The 14,495-nt window shown below is 31.7% G+C and overlaps 1 protein-coding gene across 2 annotated transcripts in view; it reads left to right on the top strand.

The window, feature by feature from the left end:
• Positions 1-14,495, top strand: part of Tpr (translocated promoter region, nuclear basket protein) — a 56,380-nt gene that overhangs the window by 28,156 nt on the left and 13,729 nt on the right. For both annotated transcript variants that reach the window (XM_010635431.3, XM_010635430.3), the window contains exons 27-40: positions 276-423; positions 1,902-2,039; positions 2,131-2,262; positions 3,359-3,489; positions 4,518-4,728; positions 5,627-5,770; positions 6,045-6,243; positions 7,092-7,294; positions 7,511-7,572; positions 8,128-8,336; positions 9,427-9,699; positions 10,369-10,517; positions 11,140-11,223; positions 13,882-14,082. In XM_010635431.3, coding sequence (XP_010633733.1) covers positions 276-423; positions 1,902-2,039; positions 2,131-2,262; positions 3,359-3,489; positions 4,518-4,728; positions 5,627-5,770; positions 6,045-6,243; positions 7,092-7,294; positions 7,511-7,572; positions 8,128-8,336; positions 9,427-9,699; positions 10,369-10,517; positions 11,140-11,223; positions 13,882-14,082 — 2,284 coding nt within the window. The remainder of the gene's footprint in view (positions 1-275; positions 424-1,901; positions 2,040-2,130; positions 2,263-3,358; positions 3,490-4,517; positions 4,729-5,626; positions 5,771-6,044; positions 6,244-7,091; positions 7,295-7,510; positions 7,573-8,127; positions 8,337-9,426; positions 9,700-10,368; positions 10,518-11,139; positions 11,224-13,881; positions 14,083-14,495) is intronic.

Here is a 14,495-nt window from a genome sequence, read left to right as displayed (position 1 = left end):
TTTTTATTTTTTTTTTTTGTTTTTTTTTTTTTTTTTTTGATACCCGGGATTGAACTTGGGTCCTTGTGCTTGTGAGGCAGGCACACCTTATAGATCATTTTAAAGATAGGTGTTTCTTGAGCCATTATATATATTAAGAAAAAAGTTTCTCGCTATTATTAATGAAAATAGCTATTAAAGTAAATGATTTTGTCACCTTAAAAATTACCCAAGTTTTGCAATGTTATCGTTGGCTTTATTTCATTCAAATAAAATTTTAACATACATTCTTGTAGATTTATACGACGAGAGAAAGAAATTGCTGAAACTAGGTTTGAGGTGGCTCAAGTTGAGAGTCTGCGTTATCGACAAAGGGTTGAACTTTTAGAAAGAGAACTGCAGGAGCTGCAGGATAGCCTAAATGCCGAAAGGGAAAAGGTCCAGGTATGTATACTAAGCTTAAGGAAAACAGTTGTTAAGCCAGAAAAGCTTATTGACATTTCTATTGTTAAATATAACAAAATACAACTTGAAATATGCTTTCATCCTGAATTTAAATTTCATCCTAAAATTCATTAAATATTTGTTAAATACTAATAAAGTATAGTGGTTAAGAATGATAGCTGTGTACACAGATTGCTTGATATCAAATTCTATTTTCATACCATTAGCTTTGTTTAATTTCCCAGTCCTAAATTTTCTCATCTATAGTACTTGGGTAATAATTATAAGGATTATGTGAGCTTGTGCACATGAAACATTTAGAACCATGTTTGATGGGCAGTGTGTGCTTTATAAATTCCACCTATCTTAATTTATTATAGTTGTCATTGTGCATATATCTAGATATCATTCTAAAATAAAGTGATTGATACATAATATATCTTTTTAGACAAAGAAGAAAAAATATAGTCATACCAACAACCAAAGAAAGGAAAAGAAGTTGCTGTAGTAGTGAAATAGATGTTTAGAGCACAAATTTGACTCACACCACTCATGTTACCACTTGGAGGTTTATTGCTGAGTTACCTCATTCTCAGATACAGTAATATACCCCTACATCTAGAAGAGAGAAAATTATGACTTTAGAATACTCACTTTCTCTTAACTTAAAACCAATTAACACGACTAGGGAAAAATAGAGGAAAGTAGATAATTAGGTTTATGGGGTTTGTATTTCTAGCAGAAATTTAAAGTTGTAGAATTATATTGTATTAAAAAAATCAAAATTCAAATGTTATTTCACCATGGATATAACAGATCCTCTAATTCATGGAATTAACACTTGGAAGAAAAAAAACAATCAGAAGATTTTAGTAAGAAATGCATATTGAAAGCAAATCATTGAAAATGCCCCAGCCCATAAACAAGTTGAGAGGGAGATTTCAACTCCTAGATACAATAGAAAGACTGTCAAGAAAGTAATACACGTACCAAAAATAATGTACCTATCCAAACATGATCAATAACAGTGAAATGTTGTAGCTTTAAAAATGGTGTGTGCAGGGCAGTAACATGTGCCAGATTGTTTAAAACCAAAGTGATGTGAAATAACAGAACAAAATGATGAGGGATTTCTCAGCAAGAAAACCTGATGATCAAAATAACATTATTTTAGATCTAATAGTAAATTTAATAGAACACAAGAAAGAAGAGACAGATATGTAAATGGGGATTGATGTTTTTACCTAATGGTGATACTAGTGGGATGTCAGTGTCTTTTTATTTTTGTAAATTCTAACATTTGTTTAAACTTGCATTAGGATACATCACAGGAAAATAAACATGTAAACTTTGAAAAGTTTCAGTTAAAGTTGAAATTTAAATCCTCTCTACTTTGTTGTAGGGAGGATTAGAGCTGGTTGGAAGAGATAAGCTCTTCAGCTACTGACTGTTCATTTGTATGTGTTGAAAACCTTTAGGTAACTGCTAAAACAATGGCTCAGCATGAAGAACTGATGAAGAAAACCGAAACAATGAATGTAGTTATGGAGACCAATAAAATGCTACGAGAAGAAAAGGAAAGACTAGAACAGGATCTACAGCAAATGCAAGCAAAGGTTTGTGTTTGCCAGTCAAAGGTAAAGCATGTTATTTTTAATATTATGAATGAATTTTACATTAGCTGCTAAAAATTGTCACTATTTTCAGGTGAGGAAACTAGAGTTAGATATTTTACCTTTACAAGAAGCAAATGCTGAGCTGAGTGAGAAGAGTGGTATGCTGCAGGCAGAGAAGAAGTTATTGGAAGAGGATGTCAAACGTTGGAAAGCACGTAGCCAGGTAAATGAAATTAAAGTCTTTTCAAAGAAATGAGAACGATTTTTAAAAATGAAACAACAAAAGACAGGAAAATGATTTTTAGTAATAGGATAAACATAGGGTTGTAAAGTATTTATAGAATTAGTGAAACTTACAGTGTATCAGTGTTACACATATGTAACATTGCATTTGTAACTCAGCTTTAAAATTTTTTTGGTTACATTTTGTGTATTTTTAGGGTGGCTAATTTATTTCCTGTAATTCCAAAGCTTTAGGCTTTGATTTTAACCCTAAACTACCTGTCTACATGAAAATAGACATTTATATAGTTTGTTGAAGCACTTTAAGACAACTTGCTCCCAGGACCTTTGTGAGGGATGTAACCAAGTACAGTGGTGCAGTGGAAACTCCAGCTCTGTATTCAGGCAGAGGATTGGAAATCTGTCTTGAGCATACTAGTTGGGTGACTTGAGAAATTTTCTTAACCTCTTTGAGCTCATTTGAAAATAAAGATAAGAAATTACTATATGGCAAAAATAATATATGTACAGCAGTTCACCTGGCACCTAGAAAATGCTCTAGAGTTGTAACTATTGCTACTTGAATAGGATTTTAGAATTTTAGGGTCCTTTTATTCCTTGATTTAATTATATGAGCAATTAAATCAACAAGGTATCATAATCTACCCAAATCTACATAAATTTTTGTTCCATTGTGCTTCCTTTTCTTGTGATTGAAATCAGTTGCAACTAGGATTTTTTTAGTATGTTTGTAATGTATTATGTACATGTTTTCCTGGTAAATGTCACTTTATGAAATTACATACTTAAAATATTTTTGATTTTCTGGGTACCTTTATTTGGCCTCTGTGTAACTAATCTGAAATTTTTTTTTTTTACACCTATGAAAAAATAATAATGACATTAAATTTTTTTTTTCTTCCATTTTGGCTTAGATTTAGCTAAACTAAAGGTTTGTAATTAGTATCTGATATTTTGTATCTTGATCAATTTGCATGCAGGACACTTAATATAGACATAGATACTCTACCATTTTGTTATAGCACATTTGTTTTATAAAACCTAAAAACACAAATTATGCATGTTTATTATTCTAGCATCTAGTAAGTCAACAAAAAGATCCAGATACAGAAGAATACAGGAAACTCCTTTCCGAAAAGGAAGTTCACACTAAGCGGATTCAACAGTTGACTGAAGAACTTGGAAGACTTAAAGCTGAAATTGCCAGGTATTTTAAAGGAAGCCTTAAATTATGTGTAAAACATGAAATCTTAAAGGAGTTTATTAGTTTATTTCACACTTTATAACTCCCCAAGTGCTTTCTGATTTGAGAAAGAATAGAAAGTGCTAGAACCCTTATATATGGCTTTCCCTCTTTATCTGGGGAATCAAGTAGTGGTTTAACATTAGTGCTTTCCTGTATGGCTTTTTATCTTTATTGGTGTAAGTCAAAAGCTAAATGTATTTTTAAACAGTAGTCCAGTTGATTTTGCATGACATATTTCTTTTAATTTTTTGTTGGTTAGCCTATATCTGTCAATTTATAAAATGATTTTTAGGGCCTTTTTAATGAACTTTGAAATACTGCCCCTTTAAGAGTAAAAAATTAAATATTAAAAATAATGATTTTGGTTTACATTTTGAAAGCTGTAGTGTCATTTGTTCATGTCATTGGCCTATTCTATTTTATTTTTGGTTCCAGGGATCAAACTCCGGTCCTTGCACTTGACAAGGCAGGTGGCGGAACCACTGAGCTAAATCCCTGGCTCCTTTTATATAATGCTTTTTAGCTTATAATATTTTTTTTTCTCCGTTCTCTTTATTCATAACAATAGTCTAGCGTGTTCAGGAAGAACGACTATTTCTTAAAAGTTAGAAAACTTAAGATTCAAAAGTTAATAGAGTTAGTTATCTGTCTGGTTCTATACCAGAAAAACTTTGATAGAGTAGATTAGAAAGCATGAAGCTTTTGCAGTCAAGCAGATCTGCATTAAAATCTGGATAACTTTAGTTGATTACTTTGTAAAATTGTGCATGTTACTCGCATTTGTAGCTCACTTTTTCTCAAGTCTAAAATGGGCATCACACTATGTAATATGATCCTCCTAAAGGACTGTAAATCCATAAGTAATTTCTGTAGAAGTGTGTAGAGTGGTTGGTGTTTTATTGAAGCAACACATTATAAAGTTTAAAAGTGAAACTTAAAGTCTCACATACTCAGATTTTCAAAGAAACCTTTCTTCCATTTCTTTAAAGATCAAATGCATCTTTGACAAACAACCAAAATTTAATCCAGAGTCTGAAGGAAGATTTAAATAAAGTAAAAACTGAAAAGGAAGCCATCCAGAAGGACTTAGATGCCAAAATAATTGATATTCAAGAGAAAGTCAAAACTATTACTCAGGTCAAGAAAATTGGGCGCAGATACAAGACTCAATATGAAGAACTTAAAGCACAACAGGATAAGGTATTTTAAAGAACTTTTTAAAAATAAATATATACATTCATGTATTAGGATAAATATTACAGAACTCATCATAATTTTGAATTGGGTTTTAAATTCTGAATTTTTGTTTGTTTGTTTTATTTTTTAATTACTGGGCACTGAACCCAGGTGTGTGCCATCACATCCAGCTATCCTAACATCATTGTTTTGTTTAAGATAGGACCAAAAGTGCATTATAAACTCATAAAAAAAACTTTTGTAAATGCTAGCTATTTTAGTTCAGTTTTTACATTTCAAATAGTGTTTTTTGTAAAGATACATTTTCATAACTCATTGCCTTTTAAAATTGTGTGTATCAAAATATGATAGTTTTTAACAACTAAAAAGACTATATTATTGTAAATAAGTTATTTATGTTACCTACCTATCAAGAATTTTAAAGTTTTTGTTACAGTTTAAAACTAAATCCCAAAGAAAAAGACTTGTGTCTTGACTTTATATTTATTACATGTTGGGTTAGAGAATAAAAAAAATCCAAACTTCTTATCTCTCAGTATTAGCCAGCATTAGCACTTTCAGTATGTTTTTATTTATGTGTAAGCAGCATGCTTTTTCAAAGAAGTAATATAATGGATGTCTCTGCCCTTCCACTTGATTTTTATAAAGAAAATGTTTTTGTGTGAAACATTCATCTACAGTGCCTCACCATTTTGATTTGATGTTTAATATATCTACCTGTATAGAAAACTCTAAAGTCTTACTTTGGACACTGAAATAATACCATAGAAATTTCACCTTTGAGTATCCTTAAAGATAAAACTTTGCATGGATATGGTTATTTCTTTATATAAACTTTCAGAAATAGAATTACTAAATATAAATATGTGAGTGTATTATTACTGTTTGTCTGTCATCTTAGGTCATGGAGACTTCAGCTCAGGCTTCTGGAGACCATCAGGAACAGCATGTCTCAGTGCAGGAGATGCAAGAACTCAAAGATACCCTCAACCAGGCTGAAACAAAGTCAAAATCACTTGAGAGTCAAGTGGACAGTCTGCAAAAGGTATGAATTATGAGAGCAGTAAAGATGTGTATCTAATTCCTTTTGTATGTCTAAAGAAATACGTGTTAAACACTGATACTCCCTTACCAAGTAGGAATGTATATATTTTTATTATGAATAGATTATGTATATAATTAGTATCTATTCATTTTCCAAGTAATCATTTAGTTGGCTTCACCTCCATTTTTACTTTTTATTGTAAAGAATACAAAGTAGTAAATTTACATTTTAAGTCCATAGGTAATCAGTGAATACTTTTTTTTACCTTCAAAAGACATTATCTGAAAAAGAGACAGAAACAAGAAATCTACAGGAGCAAACTGTGCAGCTTCAATCTGAACTTTCAAGACTTCGTCAGGATCTTCAAGATCGAACCACTCAGGAGGAACAGCTAAGACAGCAGATTACTGAAAAGGAAGAGAAAACGAGGAAGGCTATTGTAGCAGCAAAATCAAAAATTGCACATCTGGCTGGTATGTTTCTGTGTATATTAAGACTTACATATGGTAGTCAAAGTTGGTTATATGATGCAGACTTAATTGTAAAAGAAAAAATACAAAGTGAAATTTTTGTACATGCTCTAATTACTAGGTTTATTCAGCTAGATATTAAGATAGAGAATCCCAATTTTCAAATGATGATGTCCTTGCTATTTGCTGTGTTTATGAAGTCTTAATGTTGGCTGATAGTCAACATAGGTTATTGTAGTCTTTCTTCATTGGGGTATAACATTTCTGCCTTGTGACAAATCTTTTAGATTCAGACTCTTCTGTCCAGGCGCTGGATCTTACCAGCCCAAGGATTTTTCTGAGCCTCTTGAGGCTCATGTGACCCTTTAGGGAAAATACCATGACATATTTATGAGTAACCCAGTACTGCAAAACTCGAGGCTTTGCTTACAAGTCTGCTTAGTAAGTAAATGTCAAATCAATGATGTTTTATTATCAACATTATTTTTAATTATGTTGAAGAGTGTCCTAGTGAGTTACTTCATAAAATGTTAGTGAATTAATATATTCTATAATAGGTGATATGAAATGAAAACTTTGCAGTTTATTATGAAATGTAAAGGGTTTCTACTAACTAGGGTTCTTTAATTTTTAGGTTTTAATAAAAAATATTTATGTTGGAGAAAATATATTTTATATTTGAATAATAAACGTGGATATGTTTAGAACTTTGCTCACTAAGATGATGTATCATATCAGAACTAGTGTAGATTTTAAAGTAGCAGAATCTTGTATGACTTGTGTGCCAATTGAGGGTATAAACGTTATTTGTAATGTGTGATGGTAATGATGTCACATGGTTACTTCTTTAGGTGTAAAAGATCAGCTTACTAAAGAGAACGAGGAGCTTAAACAAAGGAATGGAGCCCTAGATCAGCAGAAAGATGAACTAGATGTTCGAATGACAGCTCTTAAGTCCCAATATGAAGGAAGAATCAGTCGTTTGGAAAGAGAACTCAGGGAGCATCAGGAGAGGCACCTTGAGCAGAGAGATGAGCCTCAAGAACCTACTAAGGTGATTAGCTAACTTTTCTTTAATGACAAAGAAGTTTTATTCATAGATTTTTCTTGAAAATACCTGATGACTTAAGCCTTTATCAGAGTGAATTTTCACATTAGTAAATTAAGGAATTAATATTAGTAAATTAACAATAGTAAAATGTTGTGATAGTGTTGTCTAGTGGACTATTGTGTGGGATAGACACAGAGATGAACAGTTTTCTCTTTGTAGGTTCCAGAACAACAGAGACAGATCACATTGAAAACCACTCCAGCTTCTGGTGAAAGAGGAATGTGAGTTTTAGTTATTTTATAGCCTGTTTTTAATAAATCTTTGGAGGAAAAAACAGATGTATATACTTTACTGGTTTTGCATACTTTCAGTCACATTGAGTACAGCACTGTGACAGAGAACATCTCTCATCTTTGAGTTTGATTTTCTCTAAATGCTACATTGCAACAGCAGTAAAAGGCTGGCCTGAGACCTGGGCTGAGTAGTTTAACACTGGATGGATATGATCTACATTATCTGAGTACACTACTCAGTTTTAAGTGCTTAAATTTAAAAGCTTTTCAATAAGAGGTTTGAAAAAGTGAACAAAAATATAAAACTGCAATAAAGACAGATATACTTTAAAGATAAAAAATGTATTTTTAAAACTTTTAAATCTAATAAATGTACCTAGTGGTGTCAGGAAAAATTAACAGTAAAGCTTAAGCCAGATTAAGATAATATTTGCTCAAGGTGCCTACTTGAGAAAGTAATGTGCCTTTTCTTAAGAGCATATATATTTTGTAAGTATTTATAATAATTATGAATGCATTGTTTTTGCATTTCTCTTTTATAAGTGCCAGCACATCAGATCCACCAACAGCCAATATCAAGCCAACGCCTGTTGTTTCTACTCCAAGTAAAGTGACAGCGGCAGCTATGGCTGGGAATAAGTCAACACCCAGGGCTAGTATTCGCCCAATGGTTACACCTGCAACTGTGACAAATCCTACTACTACCCCAACAGCTACCGTGATGCCCACTACACAAGTGGAGTCACAAGAAGGTTAGTAAAGTAACACAAACCAAATTGAACTAACTCTTTACATTTATTTTGAGAAGATTACAGTAGCATCAGGATAAATGAGGCATCTAAAGCTAAAGTTAGAATCACATTCAAAATGAGTATAAATATTTTGAAACATGTACCTCCTAGAATACTTGTTAATGCTGCAGATTTCTGCCTTCCCTCTTTTCTTTTTCATTTTGTTTTGTTTTTGTGCTGAAGAGCTGAATTATATCCCTATAAAATATGTGGCATGGCCCTGGAACCAAATATTCACTTCTAATGGCTAAGAAAGATATGAAAAACCATTGTAAGTTATTTGTTCAGTCCGTTATTCACCGAAATTATTTGAACTTCACGTTTTCTCTACTTTGTTCTCATGGCACTTTATCATTCATTATAGTAATTCAACTTAGTATTTTATGCATGCCTTTTTCCTCCACTAGGTTGAGCTTCTGAAAGTCAGAAATCTTGGGGGTTTTTGTTTCTTAATCCTTTCAGCTCATCCCAAAATGTTCAGTAAAACTTTGTTCCATGTTTATTACCTTAAAGTTTTTATCTTGACAAATGTTAGAATTCAATAGTTTTCAAGTGTTTAGAAATATATAATGTATATAAATGCTATGAAAACAATATTTCAACTATATTCAATAAAATAATTATCAAATATATTTTCAATTAAACTTTTTTTTAATGTGGGTATTGAAATCCAAGACTTTATACAGTCAAAATAAATACTCTACTGCCAAGCTATCCTCAGTCCTAAACTTAATGTTTATTTTATGATAACAATTTAAAACAGAATGGAGCACAGTGGCAATTTCTGATTTCGCTTTTTGAGCTTCTTAATGTCGTTAGTTTTATTTGCTTATAATTTAAATGAAACAGTAGATACATGAACCATTTTGTTATCAGTCACATAGGTAGTACAAAAATCCATAATACTTTACTTTTACCCACAGTGTTTTTGTGTAGTAAGCAGTAAGAGATTTGTACAGAAAAACTGCAAAATGTAATGTATACCACAGAATAAAGAAGGCTAAGGACTGCTTTAGTAAGACTAGAAGACTTAACTATTTTAATTTTCCAGCTATGCAGTCTGAAGGGCCTGTGGAGCATGTTCCAGTTTTTGGAAGCACAAGTGGATCTGTTCGTTCTACTAGTCCTAATGTCCAGCCTTCCATTTCTCAACCAATTTTAACTGTTCAACAACAAACACAGGCAACAGCATTTGTGCAGCCAACTCAACAGAGTCATCCTCAGATTGAGCCTGCAAATCAGGAGTTATCTCCGAATATAGTAGAGGTGGTTCAGAGTTCACCGGTTGAGCGTCCTTCAACTTCCACAGCAGTATTTGGCACTGGTAACATTAATTTTAAATGGACTTGCACATTTATAATTTCTTTGATATAACACGTATGTTGAATGTCCTTTGTAGGTACTTGCTTTCTAACAGTTGTTAGAATTAATGGATATATTCTTAACATTTTATTTCATGTTTACTGTTGAATAGGTTTCTGTCTGTATCATAGAAGAAAAATCTTTATTCCCTTCCAGTTACTTTTTGCCTAATTGTAGATGTGAAACAACTCCAAACATTATATATAACTTAATGTCAATCTCTAAGGCTGAAAGACTATATTTAAGAAGTCTTAGAATTTATGAAATGCTCTGTTAAACTCTGTAAATAGCATTTATGTATCTACAATTAAAGTGATTCAGATAAGTTAGCTAAGTTAGCTGCCATTATAAAAACAAAGGTTAGATTACTAAAAGAAAAAAACATTGTTCAGATCATCAAAAGGCAACTTAGCCTTTTGTTTACTCATAGATTAGCAAGAACAAGTTACATTGATGGATATTATTGATAGAAGATTTGATTTTTTGTAAAATTCTGGTCTGTACAATTAGTTTACTATGTCCTTTAGTTAATTGACTGTGTTAGCTAATTTTAAAAATGTTTAAGTTACCGTTGTCTAAATGAAGTTATTGTAATATTCTTAATCAAGATGTAAATTCTTTAATTTCAAAGTGTCAGCTACCCCAAGTTCCTCTTTGCCAAAGCGTTCAAGAGAAGAGGAAGAAGATAGCACCATAGAAGCATCAGACCAAGTCTCTGATGATACTGTGGAAATGCCTCTTCCAAAGAAGTTGAAAAGTGTTACACCTGTAGGAACTGAGGTGGATAAAGTTCTTTCTATTTTATTCATATTTTTTACCAGTAAGGTTAGGTAGGATATTCTTTTTGGTGATAGCCAATGAGAGCTTCATAAATGGGAAAACTGTTTTTCAGTTTAAAAGAAATTTTCACTGACAGCCCCATATCTATTTGCTGTTGGCAGTGGTATTTTATATTCTTTGCATACCTTTACTTGAATTTGTCCCCATTTCAATAAAAAGCACAGAAAAAGTTGAATTCCATTTCATGTTTTCTTTTTTTTGTAAATTTGAAGAAAAAGGAAGTTTTACAGTCTAAAGGCCATTTTAGGGGCCAGAGATTTAGCTCAGTGGTTTTGCCACCTGCCTTGCAAATGCAAGGACCTAAGTTCAATCCCTGGTACCGAAAGAAAGAAAGTACATTTTAAACTCTTCTCTGCCATCTTTTTCTAAGATTTAACAGCAGTTATGCTCCTTTTGTTAAGGCTATACCTATGTAAAAATAAGTGACCATTTCTGATATATAGCTTTATAAAATTATAGATTTGACTTTTGTTTGTGCATTGTTTTGTTGCAAGAACTGACAGAACAGTAACCCTTCAGGCAGTACTCTGGTGTGGACCCTAAATTGTACATTATGATTTAGGAAGAAGTTATGGCAGAAGAAAGTACTGATGGAGAAGTAGAGACTCAGGTGTACAATCAGGATTCTCAAGATTCCATTGGAGAAGTAAGAACATACTTAAAGTAATACTTCGTTGATCTTAGTGAATGAAATTAGCTTTGACAAGTTGAAACATTTGGACTTTTTAAAATTTGTCTTTATATTTAATGAAATATTGCTAGAATTAACCAATGCAATTTGCTCTTTATTGCTCCTGGGAATATAGTGTGCTGTAAATTTATATTAAGGAATATTTGAGTAAAGTTCTATTCACCATTATAATTATTTGTAAGGACAAGTGGGGTTGAATCTTGAAGTAATCTGTAATGCTCTGTTTCGTGCTTCTCTGTTGTTTCTCTTTTAGAATTTAAATAATCTATCAAAGGAATACATTAGTACATTTTATTTTTTAATTCATTGAGGCTCCTTTAAAGCAACCTGACTAGTGAATTAGGTTCCATTAGGTTCCATTCCTCTCCACCACTTTGAAACTGTGGTACTATATAAGCATGTCATTAACTCAGTTATTTTGCTTGTCAGAAATTTACAACATTTTGATTGTAAAGTACCTGAAATGTACCTGCCATATATACTGTTTCCTTTTTATGCCTGTGCCTCTCAAGAGGAGAACTCGTACAGTAAGAGCTGACTATTAATAATGAACAGAGTAGCCGGGGATTTAGCTCAGTGGTTCAGTGGCCTGCCTTGCAAGCGCAAGGACCTGAGTTCAATCCCCGGTACCAAAAAAAAAAAAAATTAACAGAATGGTATTTTACTGAGCATTATAGTCAAGTATTGTTCTAGGAAATTTGTATTAATTCATTTAGTTGTCGTAACCCTAATTTTGTATGTTAAGAAACCAATGTGTAGTAAGTAATAACCCCAGTTCAAGAAATACTGAGCTGAGATTGAGCCCATACTGTGTAGTTTTCCAGCTCTCCTGTGAAGTTTGAACAATATTTCTCTAGAAAAACTTTGAGGATCATTTTCCATCTGAAATTATTACATCTGAGTAAAATTCAGCTGTTGTCTCAAGCTAATCATAAGCATAGATTGCAAGTAAATTTTAATTTCTAAGTTTCATTCATTTTCTAAGTTAATTTCTATCAGTTTTCTTTGACTTAAAAACACAAAACTAGCCTTCAGATCAATGTGTAGTACTAAAAATGACAAATACACATCTCAGAACGTTATCCAAAGACCATAAGTGGTTTGAAATGATATGTGGATTTCTAGTTTATCCCCAGACTTGATTAAATTGTACTTAAAACTACAAAAACTTTTTCTTGAGATTGTCATTATTATTTAGTTTTCCATTAAGTTGCTTTTCCTTAAATAAACATATCACTTTAAGCACATTTTTAATTATACCATGACTTTCTCTGTCTTTTTTTTTTTTTTCCATTTTGGCTTATATAATTTTTTATGAATGTCTTGGCTCAAACAATATTGTTGCAGGCTTATATGAAAAAAGATTTTACTGAGTGCTTGGTAGTGTTTTTATAGTAAATTTCAGAAATTAAGTTAACGTATATTTATTTCAATAGCTAGCAAAATACCATTGTGGGAATAAATTGAGCAAGGAACTATGGACCAGCAGCATTTCAGATTTTTTAGTTAATAGAACTTTGGAACATTTTCATAAAGACTGCCAAATGAGCATCCATTTATGTCATAATGTGACGTAATTTATGTTAATTTTATTTCCTCATTTGTGTAGTAGAATTATACTTCTTACATGCCAACATTAGCTGAATACTGTAAGTGCTGGACAATATACTAAACATTTTCAGTGCATTTGCTGGCCTGATACTGATAAGATTTCTACCCACCTGTAGTTACTCTTCTGCCCACTTTTCAGATGGAAATCTGACAAATAACGTGTTCTTTAAAAGTTAGATCCTTCATTTGTGCCATTTTCTATATTTGTGCCAGGTCTATTTTAGGTACTTTTCAATCAAGATGTAACTTATTCTGGAAGTGCAAGAGACTGTATGTAATTATGTTTTCCTATTGTGAGTTTTTTTCTTTTTGTCCTTTTTATTTTTTAAATGTGAGACATTTCTTTATAAAAAGATAATAACGATAGTTTGCTTTACTTTGTGCATTTCTACATTGTTTCTTGTGTGGGGAAAAGACTTTTTAGAAAAATGTTGGAGGCCCCTGGCCCTCTCTTTTGACTTTGTTCTGCAACATCACTGTCAGCTAACCATGGCATCAGCTATAGAGCACTTGAAATCTGCCAAGCCGAATTGGCTAAATGTAAAGTATACATCATATTTTGAAGATTTAGTAATCATTTTAAATTTCAAAATATTTGATACTTTTTACCTTGGCTATATATTGAAATGGTATTTTGGATATATCAATAAAATATACTATTAAAACTTAATTTTACCATTTTCCGTTGACTATTTCAAATTCTGAAATTACATTTGTGGGCCAGTTCTTTGGCATCACTGATCTACAGTGTCACCGTAGTAATTCTGAATATATACACATCTGTGTGTGTGTGTATTAGTAATATTAATAATACATTCTATACTAAAACAGTAACAAAACTCAAATGTTTACATCTTTTAAATTAATTCTCCCATTTTAAAAAATAAATTGCCACTACTAACATAAGTTTTCTTTGGTTTTTACTTTGACCTGTAGTATCTTGCTAATAGTTTTGATATTTTTAATTTTATTTTTAAACTTTTGACTTTTTTATTTTTAAAGGGAGTCACTCAAGGTGAATACACACCCATGGAAGATAGTGAAGAAACTTCTCAGTCTCTACAAATAGATCTTGGACCACTTCAATCAGATCAGCAAACTACAACTTCATCCCAGGATGGTCAAGGCAAAGGAGATGATGTCATTGTGATTGACAGTGATGATGAAGAGGAGGAAGATGATGACAATGATGGAGAACATGAGGTGAATTAATTTTTTTTAAGCTTTTTTTTAAACTAGTGAGGTCCTTGGAACTACTAATGTATCAATAAATTCTAATAAGCAGTTTCACTAGAGTATCTTATTTTCATCTTATTTATCTTATTAGTTCAGAAATTTAATAAAAATGAGCATAAAGTCAGTGATAGAAAACCCCAGGTTTTAAAATTTTTTTGATTGTTAAACCATTTTAAATTTGTTCTCAGTCTTAACTCTTATTGATAAGTGACTGAATTTACTTATAAGCAGTATAATTTCTGGGATTTCTGAGTTAAAAGAAATAGATTTCTTTCTTTTTAGAGCCCTGTACTTTGTTCATATATTTGAGGTATCACCATCATTGAAATGTATTTTGAGTAGAATTTGATATTGTAGGATTTAGTCCTATATTTAGTTTC

Source organism: Fukomys damarensis, unplaced genomic scaffold (genome assembly GCF_012274545.1).
Source record: "Fukomys damarensis isolate Sample0158 unplaced genomic scaffold, DMR_v1.0_HiC HiC_scaffold_11, whole genome shotgun sequence".
Taxonomy (NCBI): domain Eukaryota; kingdom Metazoa; phylum Chordata; class Mammalia; order Rodentia; family Bathyergidae; genus Fukomys; species Fukomys damarensis.
This window is presented reverse-complemented; position numbering and strand designations above follow the sequence as displayed.